This window comes from Cetorhinus maximus, chromosome 17, assembly GCF_964194155.1.
Source record: "Cetorhinus maximus chromosome 17, sCetMax3.hap1.1, whole genome shotgun sequence".
NCBI lineage: Eukaryota > Metazoa > Chordata > Chondrichthyes > Lamniformes > Cetorhinidae > Cetorhinus > Cetorhinus maximus.
In genome coordinates, this window is record NC_135895.1 from 93,483,595 (window position 1) to 93,498,754 (window position 15,160).

Here is a 15,160-nt window from a genome sequence, read left to right on the forward strand (position 1 = left end):
TGGCGCTCCTCTCTTCCCAATCCTTGCTGTGAGCAAGGGCTTGGGAGAGGGGCAGCGAGAGGGAGGGAGGGAGGAGAGAACAGGAGATGGGTGAACAGGAGGGTCAGTGAGCAGGAGGGAATCCAGAGGTGGCAAACGGGAAAAAAAGAGTGCGTATGTGCAGAAACAGCGCAAAGCGGAGGCAGCGCTATTCCCTAACGTCAAAAATAAAATACGCTATTGGAACATACTTTACATGGGGATACCTGTACTTCTAGTAATGGCTCCTTTTTCCAATTTTTCTTCCTTAGAAAACAGTGGAACTTCTTCAAAGTAAGCTTCTTACTGACAAAATACAGACAGCCCCTTAAGGGAATAAGTAGTTAACTTTGATTGAGGTTAAACAAATGACAAAACATCATGATATTCCATAGAAAATGCTTATTTTATTCAGGTACACCACGTCAAGAGTCCCTTTATTCCCCAACTTTCTACGGTAGTGGACTAACATACAATATATTACAAAGCACTGGAGGTGGTGGGAATAAAAAGGGAAGTAGTGAAAACAAAATTTAAGAAAATAAATTCAAATCAAGTCTTTCACCAACAACAAAAAAAAGGTTACCTGCACCATGACAAAACAAGAAAGGACCACTTTGGTCAAACGGAACAGTAGAACTGTTCAACTACTTCAAGTTTAACTCCCCATTCTGTAGTAGCCAGTAAAACCCTGAAAATATGTAACAGTTCAGAAGTTGGCCGAAACATAAGCTTGTAGGCATTTGGTCTTTCCACTAGCAAAGCCAAATTCAAGTATTTTAGGCAAAGGCAAAATACTGTAGATGCTGGAAATCAGAAACAAAAACAGAAAATGCTGGAAATACTCAGGCAACATCTGTGGGGAGAAACAGAGTTACCATTTCACATCAATGACCCTTATGGGTATTTCAGCACTTTTTCTTTTTATTTTGAGTATTTTAGAGTGGGACCAGGCAATCTACGCAAAGCTTCAAATAGTAGAATTAGCAAGCATTTAATCTTTCCATCTTTTCAAACAAAAACGTCGACATACACAACTATTAATAAGGAAACTGGTTAAAGATTAACTGATCACAATTTTAGTAAGAACAGTGATGTTTATATCGATTCCCAGGAGCAGAGGGTTAGAGAAACACAAATGATCCAATACATGAATGATATGAACCCATATCACTATATATTCCCTGTAAAGAGAAAATATTCTGACATTTATAATCCTTCCACATGTAGGCCTTGCTTTAGGCAACATTAGTTGCATCTACTACACTCAGAGCTGCCATTTGCTTTTCAACTCAATAACTCGAAAATACTCTTTATGGCTTGGCACTACTGGTATTTAATGTTAACTCCTAAATTCCTGCACTCGATGCTCCAAAGAAAACATGGAAAGTTGACACTAAAGAGGCCCAATATATGTCTTAGCATTGAAACTGAAATTCAAACAAAAAAGTTAGTGTTGGTTTATCCTGAACTTCTTTTAAAAAAAACTATGTCATCAATGCATTTTAACATGTGGGTTGATTCTGGAGCAGAATCAATCAGTCAGTTGATTTTGAGCACAGGACATTGCGTTAAAAAAACTGTACAAGTAATAAAATTTCAAATCTGGACCCAAAATGCTGGAAATATGCAGAAAAGTTGCTTAGAATTTGTAAAAGGCAAAAAAATGATTGTGGTTGGGTGCAACCTTTCATCACAGATAGGAATTGAAAGTAGTTGTGAGTGTAATGGAAATTCAATGGGTAGGGGTGGGTGGGAGGTGTCATTTGGGGGAAAACAAAGACAGAATTTGTTACCTCGTTTGTTTGATTGCATTAAGAGAGTCCACTCATTTTCCAGTTCCAGTGAAAAGATTCAGACCATAGAGTTAATCTACTGAAAACTGGAGGTGATCAAGTCCAGGCAACAAGATAGTTAAAGGAATAAGGAGAAGGTAAACCTTATTATTAAATTGACTTTTTTTTTTTAAATGGACAAGAGGGGACAAAGGTTCTAACTATTAAAAAGGCAAATTTTAAGACCTCTATCAGGAAAGAGGAGTAACTGAGTGTAAGAGATTGGACTTTTGGGAAGTTAGTGGAGGCACAAAATCCCAGAATTATTTCGTTTTAAAAAAACTGGATGTTGTCAATGCAGAAGTGGAGTGGGGAGTGAAGATCTTTCTGGATAGCTGAATTAATATGGCTTGTTTGGTCTTCCTCCTTCGTAATTATCCTGTGATCTTTCTTTTGAAAAAAATTCTGCAAATACATAGTAAATCCATCTTCTCATTATTAGTTTAACCTTTTTCAACGTGAATGATGGCTTAACAAAAAGTATCAGTGACTTAGAAATTGCAGGTATTAAAGAACAATCGCTTTTAGTCAAACAAGTCCAATTCAATAATATCACCTTTTTCAGAAGTGATATTTTACTGTAACACTTTAGTGTTGGGCCCAGTACATTCCTAACCCACTGAAGAATTTAATCTCCCTTTCGCCACCCCCACAGGTATCACAAATGCATTTTGCATTCAGGCAAGATCTCCAGATATAAATATTATTGGGGTAATAACCCCCACCTCCTTAAGGTACACTGCTGAATTGCAAACACTGTCACCCCCTCCCTCAAAACTACCCAGGAGTATCTGCAATTTACATCAAAAATCAATCCACTGGCACATCATGGGTTAGAAGGTAAAACCATTCAGTGCAGTGAAGTTCAATAACGGTATGTCTCTTAAATATTGCTACACAGGCATTAATATCCAGATTTCTGTATTATAGTCGCAACAGTGAACACTTTGCTCTTAATTTGTTTCCCAAAGCAAACATTCGACAAAAGGGCGATCACAACAGGACAAGATTTGCCTTCATTTTTTACATTTCCAAACTAAAATGCAAATGTATTCCATTATTGGATTGTATTTCTTAGTCAGAGATGCTTGAGCACAAACATTTAATAGAACTTACTGTCAAAAAGCAGGATGTCACTTCTTTTAAAGTTAATGCAATAGACAAAAACTCACTTGGCAAAATTAAATGCTTCAGAGGGAATTCTGTATTGTCGCCAGAAAAAGTAAAGCCATAATTTTATTTTGAACAAATATTGTAAGACGTTGGCTGGCTTCCCCTTCCCAGAAACAGTAAATAGTAAGTCAATGCTAAACTTCAGTAGAGGGTTTCTACTGCTTGGCCTTCGGTCAGTGTGGTCTGCTGTTGGAATCCGAAGTGTCTCTCTTGCATGAAACAGTGTAGCCATTCAAATAACCATTCTGACGCTTGCTCAGCCCACCATTGAGAAGGTCTTGGATATGCTGCACTATCAGGTTTATGGCGACTGGAGGGAAGAATTGGAAGAATTCTTTAAATAAACTGTAATTAATACTAATATATCACTGTGTATACTAAGCCCCTAATGATATACACTTAACTAGTTCCTCTGCCAGAAACTCCCTCCATCACCACCTCTGCCTCCCTCTTGCCGCCATGAAACCTTTAAACAAATAATTTTATAATTTTCATTGACTGGAGTTTAAATAAAAAGTACTTTTATTCTAATTTACTGTTCCAGGTATGCAATGGATAGAGATAAATGAATCCTTGAGGGAATGCAACAGACATAAACACGTGGATGATGATTACTGGTTAAAATTATTCCATTCACATTATAGCACAACTGATAGGGTGGTAGAAGCACAATTCTTGCCCTAGCTAAAACAAGCACTTCAAGATCTATGGAAAAGTAGCATCGGCATAGCCTAATCAAATAAGAGGTAGAACACTCAGCCAAGACAAGACAGATTACTTCATGAACCAGCATGCTGAATGCTATGTATTAGCAAGCATTTTTCCCCAAGAAACAGTATTAGTACTCCATAAATTTCAGAATTGCTATCTGCTCAGACTGAAAAGCTACAGCTCAGTCTGGCGAGTTATTCCATCATTTCAACATGTTCAAATCTGAGGTGGTCATGAGCTCCTTTCATTAATGCACTCATAACTTTTCAGGTTTATTTAAAATTAATATTCCCACATTATAAAGAATTCTCTCAATATAGCATTATTCCTCCAATGCGCAATGTTATTGAGTTGTTCAGCAGCTGGGAATGTAGGACACTTGTCTTCACTGCATATAAAGTGAGAATGTTACCTGTGAGGGATTAAGACCACACCTGTATATTTGTTTAAAAAAAATCAGAGAGATATGCTCATTGTCCAGTTTGAATTTTCTGAGATAGCAAAGACTAAAAACGGTTGAATCCATGTCTGTCTGTGACCCTGAACAAAAGAAGCTACCTTGCAGTATCAGAGAAACTCGTACCTTATTATCCCTGAAGAGCCACTAAGGAGCATCCCCCCCACAAACACACACACACCGAGCGCTGCACAGACCAAATTCAAAAGAGAGCTATACAAAGACCATCTGCATTTCATAACCCAGGCTGGCCAACAAGAATCTGCTCATCTGCTAAGACAAAGGGCCTGTCAATCTTCCTTTCAATTCTTAACGGTTGAGACATTTAACAATCTCGGGGACCCAGATGAGGGATACATATCCTTTGTCAAAGAGAGTGTGGGGAGATGGGAGTCGTGTGACATGGGCCTCTGGCTTGTGGAACCAGTGATATTGCCTTGCTGAACTGCAAAGCCTCAATCTGCTTTTTTTAAACCATTGGACTAGCAGCCTCACAGACAAGGAGCTCTGACCCAGGTTGGACACCTGGCTCCATCTACACTGCTTTTGCTGGAAATTCTGTATCATTGCCAAGAAGACTGAGTCATCTCTGCATGCGTCTCTCATCGTGTGAAGTCAACACCATGAGAAAAAAGTGAATTTTATAGCATCAGTTTTCAGCTTGCTGATCTCTGTGAAGGAATACCTCATTAAAATTTGATTCTGGACTCTGGAACCCATGTGAAACAATATTTCTTTTCTCTGTGGTCTCTGCACTGTAAATCTCTCTTTTCTCCATCCATCTTTTTATGGTATGAATGCAAAGGAGGCAACGTTACAGCCCTCCTCCTGCATTTTGAGTGTGTGCAAATAAACTAACCCTTGGAGTTCATCCTCCCAAGTTTGCTGTGGGATTATTAATAGAAAATTGAATCACATCAAAACCGAAGGGTCGTGAAATATGCCACTGCTCATAAAAGGGGGGGCAAATCAAAAAACACTTTTCTGTTTACGGACAGGTGACGACAGCCCTTCTGTCTGAAACATATCCTTCTGGGGTGGTCTAGCTGGATTTCTCAACACCCTGCTCATATTATACAGGAACTATTGTATTAGGGGGTGGGCAATGCTGTTGGCAGAAGGAAAAATCAGTTCTTTAAAATTGTCTAAATTCAAAAAAGTTTAAAGCTCAAATATCAAAACTACCTTTATTTAGGAAATTCCAATCAACCTGATAATTGGCTTCACAATCTAAACAAGCTACCTGCCACTTGCAGGTGGGCTGGCCGTTCCTCCCTTGAACCAGCCTTCAGCAAAATGGCTTGGGGAGGCAGGATGGTGCTGGCAAAGCGGTAAGCTGGCCAGAGGTATGGAATTATGCGTCTGCCTGCCTCCACTCTCACCCACACATCAGGGCAAATATTCTGCACAAAATATCAAGCAGCAGCGTTTCCACGGTGATGGAAGCAGCAAATTCAGCAGTTTGCCAGCTACCATTTTTGTGGCTGCAGTTGGGTTATGGACTCAACCATCCAATGCAGCTCAATTAGGTGGATTTTGCATTGCTGATCTTTCCAGATGGTTTGCATCCCAGTGTTTTAAAGTAGGTGAGAACATTGAAGATGCCCTAATTATAATTTTCCAAAGTGCTCTATTCGGGAACTGTCCTTTAGTATAGAGAATTGCAGAAGTAATCTGCTATTAAGAAAGGAGAGGGTGGGGGGGAGGTGGGGATGATGAAATTACAGAATTATAGCTTAACATTTGTTTTCAGGAAATGAGGGATGATTGACTGAACACCTTGAAAACTTTCAGGTGATCAGAGATAGCCAGCATACATTTTTAAAGATGTAGGTCACGTCCGGTGATTCGTATTGAAATTTTCAAAGAAGAGGTGACTAAAGTACTGGACAGGAGAATGCCTGTGGTTGTTATTTAAATGGATTTCCAGAAGGGAGAGTAGGACGAGGCGAGTTGCTCTTACAATGAGCCTGCAGGGAGATGATGGATTGAATGGCCTCCCTCCCTCTGTGCTGTAACCATTCCATGGTTTTAATGGCTAGAAATCATAAAGGTGCAGGTACATGGACGTTTGAAATGCCATGGACAGATACAGAAAATAATCAAAAAAAGGCTAATGAAATGTGTTTTTTTTTACATCCAGAGGAATTGAAAACAAGAGGTTGGAAGTCATGCTGCAGGTATTCAAAGCCCTTGGTCGCACCACACCTGAAATACTGTAAGCAGTTCTGGGCACCACACCGTAGGAAGGATATGCTGGCCTTAGAGGGAGTGCGGCCAGATTCACTAGAATAAACCTAGACACCTAGGGAGAGAAATTATACAAACCAGGATTGTATTTGGTGAAAACTAGAAGGTCAAGGAAGAGTTGATTGAAGTTTGCATGGTATTATGGGGAACAGATTTGGCACATAGGGACAAAATATTTCCGCTGGTTGGGGAGTCTAGGGCCCGGCAGCATTGTTGCAAAATAGTGTGTTCATCTGATGTTACAAAACCTGCCATTTCAGATTTCTGATAATGGATCACTCCATGGATAGACTATGGGGGCATGAAGTAGTTCTCTGGTGTAATCTAAAAAATAATGTATTGGATTGCACTGGATACCAATCTGGAGTGCCAGCTGAACATAACATGAATTTGGGAATGAGACTTTCATTATCCTAGTTTCAGCACATACTACCATCATAGTCCATGACTTGAACACTTCCAATACCCCGTCAAGATGGTTCTCCTAAAATACTATGACTAAATTCAGTATTAGAAGTTCAAGTCCAGGCGGTAAACCAATGTTGATTTGTTAGGAGATACGTGGAAGCAAAAAAGGTTCAAAGTACCATAACTGATTTCACCCAACAGCTAGTAGTAAACTATGAAACAGCTACTCTGCTTCAAGGGGGAGGGATTCTATAAACAGTATTAAAAGCAATGAGAAGCTTCATACCCAAGTTTTCTGCTCCTCTTGGAATGATGACGTCTGCGTACTTTTTAGTCTGTTTTGAAAAAATAATGTTTATTTGGTGGTGTATCACAAAGTCATAATAGGTTAAATAGGGAGGAGCCCCAAGTTTATACATGTGGCATGCATGCAGTAGGATGGATGAAGCATAGTTAAAAGGGGGACTAGTTAAGGCTTTTGTTATTAAGTGAAGAACCGCATATTGGGAACTGATGACATAAAATGGAGTTTTAGACATCAAAAGAATCTTGTTCTTGATTATATAGCTTACTTAGATAGTCATGACACAAAATACACCTTTAAAGATTATTTTAAAAAATATTTTATAACAATAACTTGCTCAAGTTATAATACATGCATTTTTACAGTAGTATCATGGCATGTCACAAACATCTTTGAAAGTAAAACTCCATAAGTCACTGTACGCAAAAGCTTTCTTTTTACAATTATATAGAATTCACAGGCCACTTGGCCCAACTGGTCTATGCCAGTATTAATGCGCCACATGAATCCCCTCCCACCCTATCAGTATATCCTTCCATTCCTTTCTCTCCCATCTCCTTTTTGTGGCAGCTGTGGTTCAGTTGGTAGCTGTCTCATTTCCAAATCACAAGGTTCTAGGCTCAAGTCACACTCCAGGGTCTGAGCACAAAAACTCAAAGACTCATACTCCAGTGCAATACCGAGGGACTGCTGCACTGTCGGATGAGACAAACCAAGGCTCCATCTGCCTGGTTGGGTGGGCATTAAAAACTCCCAATGCACTATTTTGAAGAAAAATGGGGGAGAGCAGTGTCCTGGAAAATATTTATTCCTCAGCATCACATCATCAGCTTGTCTGGTCATTATCAGATTGCTGTTTGTGGGAGTGTGCTGTGTGCATATTCACTGCCACATTACAAAAAGGTGACTACGCTTCTATTCAATGGCTGTAAAGTGCTTCAAGACCGCCGGTGATTGTGAAAAAGCAATATACAAATGCAAATCTTTTTTTCTCTCTAGCCTCCCTTTAAATGCCTCTATAATTGCACAAAATGTGGGCAACTAATGTGGTTAGCAATTTTTAAAAGCATAAAATAAAGCCTCATTTCTAAAAAAGAGGTTTCTCTGTAGCTGAAGTAACCATGTTGGTAAAAACTTTGTTTTATTCTTTGTCAATTTGACACCTTCTATCTATCTAGCACATTCTAGTCCTGCAATTTATTTTTAATGTAATTAAAAATGCAAATATAGGGTTTGAGCAGCTTTACAAAGAACAAAACTTCATGAAACAAAAACTGTCTGTAGTTTTGCATTTAATTAGTGCCCTCAGCAGCATTCAGATATGTGAACTCAGTGTACCACAGCTCACTTAGTTTGCTACTTTTATTCTTAAATCAAGGTCTGTTAGATGGCATTTCCATCACCTCTACCTTGGACCAGCACTTAACATGTATTTTGTTTCTCGCAGCAGGCATGAGTAAAAAGGACACGTTGATATAATGTCATGACAGATTAAAAAACGCTGCAATTCATTTTTGAAATGAAAATTTAGACATATTCCTCAATTTTACTAACAACAGTGCCTGGGTGATTTAAAAAGGAATAGCCACAAGGTGCAACTAGCTCTGTTTATCAAGTGCAGAGGTATTTAATCTAATAGTAGCACATGGGATCCACTAAAAACATGGGTCTCCAATATTTCCTGGATTCAAAAGGTTATGCAGCCACTGGCAGAAATATCACAGTAAAAAGTGACTCAAAACAGGGAAGGTCAATAAGAAATGCATCATGATTATGGAAAAAAAAAGTTACTATTGCTGAATTACAGATTGCATAGTTCTCATCTCCATATTACAGAAAGGACATAGAAGCAGAAAGTGCAAAAAAGAGATTGTTAAAGGATGTTGCCAGAACAAAAAGTTGCAATTATCATCATACAAGCCATGGCTCTTTTCCTTTAGAAAAAAGAGGAGAGGTGACCTGTAAATGTGGTTTGATGGGGCTGTCCCAGAGATGTTTCCATTTGTTGGGGAGGGAGAATAAATATAAAATAGTCACTATTAAATCTAAATGAGGAATTCTTTACTCAGAGTAGTTAGAATGTGGAACTTGCTACCTCAGTGAATAATATAAATGCATTTAGCCAAGTACATGAGGGAGAAAGGAATAGGGAGAAATGTTGATATGGTGGGATGAAGTAAAGAGAGTTGGAGGAGCCAACGTGGAACATAAACATTGACAATGAATGGCTTGTTTCTGTACTGTAAATTCTATGTAAATAGTTTGGATTCTGGGGCTGCCTTGAGACAGTCAAATCACATTTCATTTAGAACCCTTGCTGCTGGCAAGAGAAGAGGCTAATATTTTAGAATGGTTTGATTTTAAAGTAAAATCCCAGAACTGCACTATCTGGTTACAGTATCAGAGTAGCTTTTGTACTGGGATTCACTGGCCTCAAGGTGTTTAAAGAGCTTGCAGTATCACAACAGGAAATCCAGATTTCTTTTCACGTCGTCTGTATTTCAACAGACCCACATTCCAAGCATGACATTCCTGCTGACAACAAAGGGCTTTTGCTGCGTGCTGTACCTTTGGGTACATGACTAGGCCTTTTAGAAGTTTTAAGGCACATGATGGAAAATAATAATAAGGCCCGTAATGGAAAATAAATAGAGCATTTTAAAAAGCTACTAAACTATGTTCACCTAAAAAGCCAAGGCCATAAAAGGCAGTCAATGTTTTTTTGAAGCAGCAATAGCTCATATCCTGTTAATCTTCTTTCAAATGGTAACCACAAAAGACAAAGGCAAGCAGATAACAGTTTACTTAATATCTCAGAAAGCATTTCTGCACAAGAGCGTTTATAAAGAGAAGGAAGTTCTTTGGAACGATGACCATTAGCTAATGGATTTGAAAATATTGCTCAATATACAGTAGGCTGCAAGGATAAACAGCAAACATTACAGCTCATCAAGATCCCCTGTTTATACAATTCTCCAGTACTATAAATTGCTCGATGGTCAAGCAATGTGAAGAAAATGTTTTTAAGGGTCAACTCTTATTGATTTGGCAGGAAATCTACACAATAAATGGGCTTCCAATCAGTAGTGGAAAGGAAGGATAAGGATTGGACTGATTAAGCAGTCAAGTCTGTTATCAACCAGGCTATTTAAGTACTGGACATTTCTCAAGGGTATCAGATTACAAAACACAGATTATTCTAACTATATAAAACTGATAATGCCAGAAGCAGTTTCTATAACACTGCAAATGTAAATTTGGGCACAGTCCAGAGAGAAGGAATCATAACCCTGGGAATGCAGTTTTAAATGGAGTTGGCTAAGAAAGTATATGAGCCAAGTTTTCAAATAAATATTTAAATAATTGTGCCCACAGTGATAGGATGCAAAACTGAAAACAAGCATAATTGAACAGGGATTAGAAAACATTTTCCTATGGGACATGTGAAAATATGTTAAAAAGTACACAATGTATCCTGGATTCTCAGACCATGGAGGAGTCATGAATGCATTTTGGGGTTGGGTAATGTTGAACTGACACCCTGGAAGCTTCTTAAACACACCTTAAGGCGTTAGTGGGGTTTAAAATAATGATGTTCAAGATTTTTATTTTCTTGGAAGCTTTATTTAATCTTGAGTGGATGATAATAATGAATAGATTGGAAGTCAATGCAACTGCACTATCTGGAAGGAAAGGGTAAATACCCCTAGGGCCCAGACATGTTAAAAATCTCACCCATTTTGTACATTACCCATTTAATCATGACACGGATATTGGTTATCAATGCAGGCCAAATACAACAGCAATTCAATGCTGTTTGGAGGTTCATGTTTCTACACGGTGTCAAATTCATGCTGTTATTCAACTATGAGGACCATCATAGCCAAGCTTATAGCTTCTGATATATATGATTTAGAATTGTAGATATTTGTCATAAGATAGCTATCAATATATTCAAATTTCCCACCCGGGAACTATGGTGATTGTTGGCTCTCATTAAAAACAGCAAATTCTTTTGCCTTACTGCCAAATGCTTTCTACTATTTCAAGCTCCATATATTTGGTGTATCAGTTTCATTGTATCCTACAGAATTTTACTAAAACCATATTTTAAAAAGCACATTTTACTGACAAATCTTGTCTCTTAGCAAACTCACTAAATCACTTACTACTCAGTCATGGCAGCTTCAGTAACAGAAATTAAACAATAAGCTACAAATGGTAAAAGCAACAAGATGACTAAACTTCCATACTATGAAGAGGGAACGGGGAGTTATGCTCGTGCAGAGTGGTTGCTTAACACTCCACATTATAGGACCTGAACTGAATATTACATTGATGGCTCCGTCATACTTACTGGGAGGCAGAATTCTTCAAAAGCTGGCTTGACAAATGTTATGTACTGTGTTAAAACTTGTTCTAGGTCCCGTTGCCTTTCGCTGATGTCTCTTAATACTGAAACAAAACAAGAGACAATGCTTACTGTAGAGTTGCAAACTGAGAAATATTCACTTCAAAAGTCAGCACTCAAAACAAAACAGTAATATTTCTCTAATTAAATTTTTAGTTAACCATGTTCTACTTTATTACTCTCAAGATGTGAAAGTCTGCAACTTTCAGCCAGCAGTATAACTAATTGCTTTATACTGTTTAATATTTGGTCATTTACAGGAAAGGTCAAATGTGCATACATTTATGAAGTTGCATACAGGTTGCACAATATATTTCAGCACAAGCCCAAGGAGCCACAGGCTTGAAACTCAAAGGGAGCACCCAATCTCAGCCCACTCAAGGAAATGAAAACAAAGGGGGTAGGGAACAGTTCCCCACCATACCACATGCAAATTAATATTTATAAAGTATTAATTACAGAAGCCTAAACTTAAAATACAAAATGCTTTAAAGACATTCCACAGTTTTGCGGTGTTATCACTCCACTTTCAGTTTGCCCAGCATTGTAATCAAGGCGCGAGTGAAAATCTAAATCTTTTAATTAATAGTATTTACGCAATTGGGCCAGTTGCTCTATGCAAATCACATGACAAAAATGTTGACTTGCCAAAGTGACATCAGGCAATGTTTTAGTGAACTTCAACTTTTAAACTCCAGTGATGGAATGTCACATAAACAAGGACTTCTCCTTAGAACAGAAAACAATATTTCCACGCCTACAGGAACAAGCTGAATCCAGATGAGTATTGTTCAAGTAAATAGTAGATTGTCAAAACTTCAAAGCAAAAACAATAAAATACAAGAGAAAATTGAAAAACGTGTAGGCTGGGTATCAGGTTCTCAGGTGATCTCAGAAAACATGAAACCGGACCACCCGGCATTGACCTAGGCACCAGAAACGACAACAGCAATCTCAGCCCTGTCAGCCCTGCAAAGTCCTCCTTACCAACATCTGGTGGCTGGTGCCAAAATTAGGAGAGCTGTCTCAGACTAGTCAAGCAATAGCCTGACATAGTCATCCTCACAGAATCATACCTTACAGACAATGTCCCAGGCACCACCATTACCATCCCTGGGTATGTCCTGTCCCACCAGCAGGACAGGCCCAGCAGAGGTGGCGGTACAGTGGTATACAGTCAGGAGGGAGTTGCCCTGGGAGTCCTCAACATCAACTCCGGACCCCATGAAGTCTCCTGGCATCAGATCAAACATGGGCAAAGAAACCTCCTGCTGATTAGCATGTACCGCCCTGCCTCAGCTGATGAATTAGTGTTTCTCCATGTTGAACACCACTTGGAGGAAGCGCTGAGGGTGGCAAGGGCGCAGAATGTACTCTGGGTGGGAGACTTCAATGTCCATTACCAAGAGTGGCTCGGTAGCACCACTACTGATTGAGCTGGCTGAGTCCTAAAAGGACATACCTGATAGGCTGGGTCTGTGGCAAGTGGTGGGGGAACCAACAAAAAGGAAAAACATACTTGACCTCATCCTCACCAACCTGCCTGTCGCAGATACATCTGTCCATGACAGTATCGGTAGGAGTGACCACTGCACAGTCGCTGTGGAGACCAAGTCCCGCCTTCACATTGAGGATATCCTCCACCGTGTTGTGTGGCACTATCACTGTGCTAAGCGGGATAGATTTTGAACAGATCTAGCAACTCAAGACTGGGCATCCATGAAGCGCTGTGGGCCATCAGCAGCAGCAGAATTGTATTCAAACACAATCTGTAACCTCAGCGCCCAGCATATCCCCCACTCTACCATTCCCATCAAGCCAGGGGATCAGCCCTGGTTCAATGAAGAGTGCAGGAGGGCATACCAGGAGCAGCACCAGGCATACCTAAAAATGAGGGGCCAACCTGGTGAAGCTATAACACAGGACCACTTGCATGCCATAAGCAAATGATAGACAGAGCTAAGCGATCCCACAACCAATGGATCAGATCTAAGCTCTGCAGTCTTGCCACACCAAGTCGTGAATGGTGGTGGACAATTAAACAACTCACTGGAGGAGGAGGCTCCACAAACATCCCCATCCTCAATGATGGAGGAGCCCATCACATCCATGCAAAAGATAAGGCTAAAGCATTTACTACAATCTTCAGCCATAAGTGCCGAGAGGATGATCCATCTCGGCCTCCTCCAGAGGTCCCCAGCGTCACAGATGCCAGTCTTCAGCCAATTCGATTCACTCCACGTGATATCAGAAGGCACTGGATACTGTAAAGGCTATGTGCCCTGACAATATTCCAGCAATAGTATTGAAGACTTGTGCTCCAGAACTTGCCGCACCCCTAGCCAAGCTGTTGCAGTACATCTACAACACTGGCATCAACCTGGCTATGTGGAAAATTGCCCAAGTATGTCCTCTACACAAAAAGCAGGACGAATCCAACTCGGCCAATTACCGCCCCATCAGTCTACTCTCCAGTAAAGTAATGGAAGGGGTCATAACAGTGCCATCAAGCGGTACTTGCTTAGCAATAAACTGCTCACTGAGGCCCAGTTTGGGTTCCGCTAGGGCCACTCAACTCCTGACCTCATTACAGCCTTGGTTCAAACATGGACAAAAGAGCTGAATTCCCAAGGTGAGGTGAGAGTCATTGCCCTTAACATCAAGGCCACATTTGACCGAGTGTGGCATCCAGGGGCCCTAGCAAAACTGGAGTTATAGCAATCAGAGGGAAAAACTCTCCGCTGGTTGAGAGTCATACTTAGCATAAAGGAAGATGGTTGTGGTTTTTGGAGGTCAGTCATCTCAGCTCCAGGACATCACTGCGGGAGTTCCTCAGGGTAGTGTCCTCAGCCCAACCATCTTCAGCTGCTTGATCAATGACCTTCCTTCCACCATAAGGTCAGAAGTGAGGATATTCGCTGATGATTGCACAATGTTCAGCTCCATTCACGACTCCTCAGATACTGAAGCAGTCCATGTTCAAATGCAGCAAGACCTGGACAATATCCAGGCTTGGGCTGGCAAATGGCAAGTAACATTCGCAAGTGTCAGACAATAATTATCTCCAACAAGAGAGAATCCAACCATTGCCCCTTGATGTTCAACAGCATTACCATCTCTGAATCCCCCACTATCAATATCCTGGGCATTACCATTGACCAGAAACGGAAGTGAGCTAGCCATATAAATACTGTGGCTACAAGACCAGGTCAGAAGCTAGGAATCGTGTGATGAGTAACCCACCTCCTGACTCCCCAAAGCCTGCCCACCATCTACAAGGCGCAAGTCAAGAGTGTGATGGAATACTCTCCACTTGCCTGGATGAGTGCAGCTCCCACAACTCTCAAGAAGCTTGACACCATCCAGGACAAAGCAGCCCACTTGATTGGCACCACATACAAACATTCACTCCCTCCACCGCTGACGCACAGTAGCAGCAGTGTGTACCACCTACAAGATGCACTGCAGGAATTCACCAAGGCTCCTTCAACTGCACCTTCCAAACTCATGACCACGACCATCTAGAAGGACAAGGGCAGCAGATAGATGGGAACACCACCATCTGGAAGCTCCCCTCCAAGTCGCTCATCATC

General features: G+C 40.4%; 1 protein-coding gene across 2 annotated transcripts in view; it reads right to left on the bottom strand.

Annotated features, from left to right (window-relative positions):
- Positions 1-405: 405 nt before the first annotated feature.
- Positions 406-15,160, bottom strand: part of LOC144692586 (uridine-cytidine kinase 2) — a 41,899-nt gene continuing 27,144 nt past the window's right edge. The window contains exons 5-8 of one of the 2 annotated variants that reach the window (XM_078561599.1): positions 11,514-11,611; positions 7,139-7,187; positions 3,431-3,492; positions 3,197-3,336 (exon numbers count right to left, since the gene is read on the bottom strand). In XM_078561599.1, coding sequence (XP_078417725.1) covers positions 3,458-3,492; positions 7,139-7,187; positions 11,514-11,611 — 182 coding nt within the window. In that variant the 3' untranslated portion in view covers positions 3,197-3,336; positions 3,431-3,457. Of the gene's footprint in view, positions 3,337-3,430; positions 3,493-7,138; positions 7,188-11,513; positions 11,612-15,160 lie in introns of both variants that reach the window. The other variant, XM_078561598.1, reaches the window with a different exon arrangement.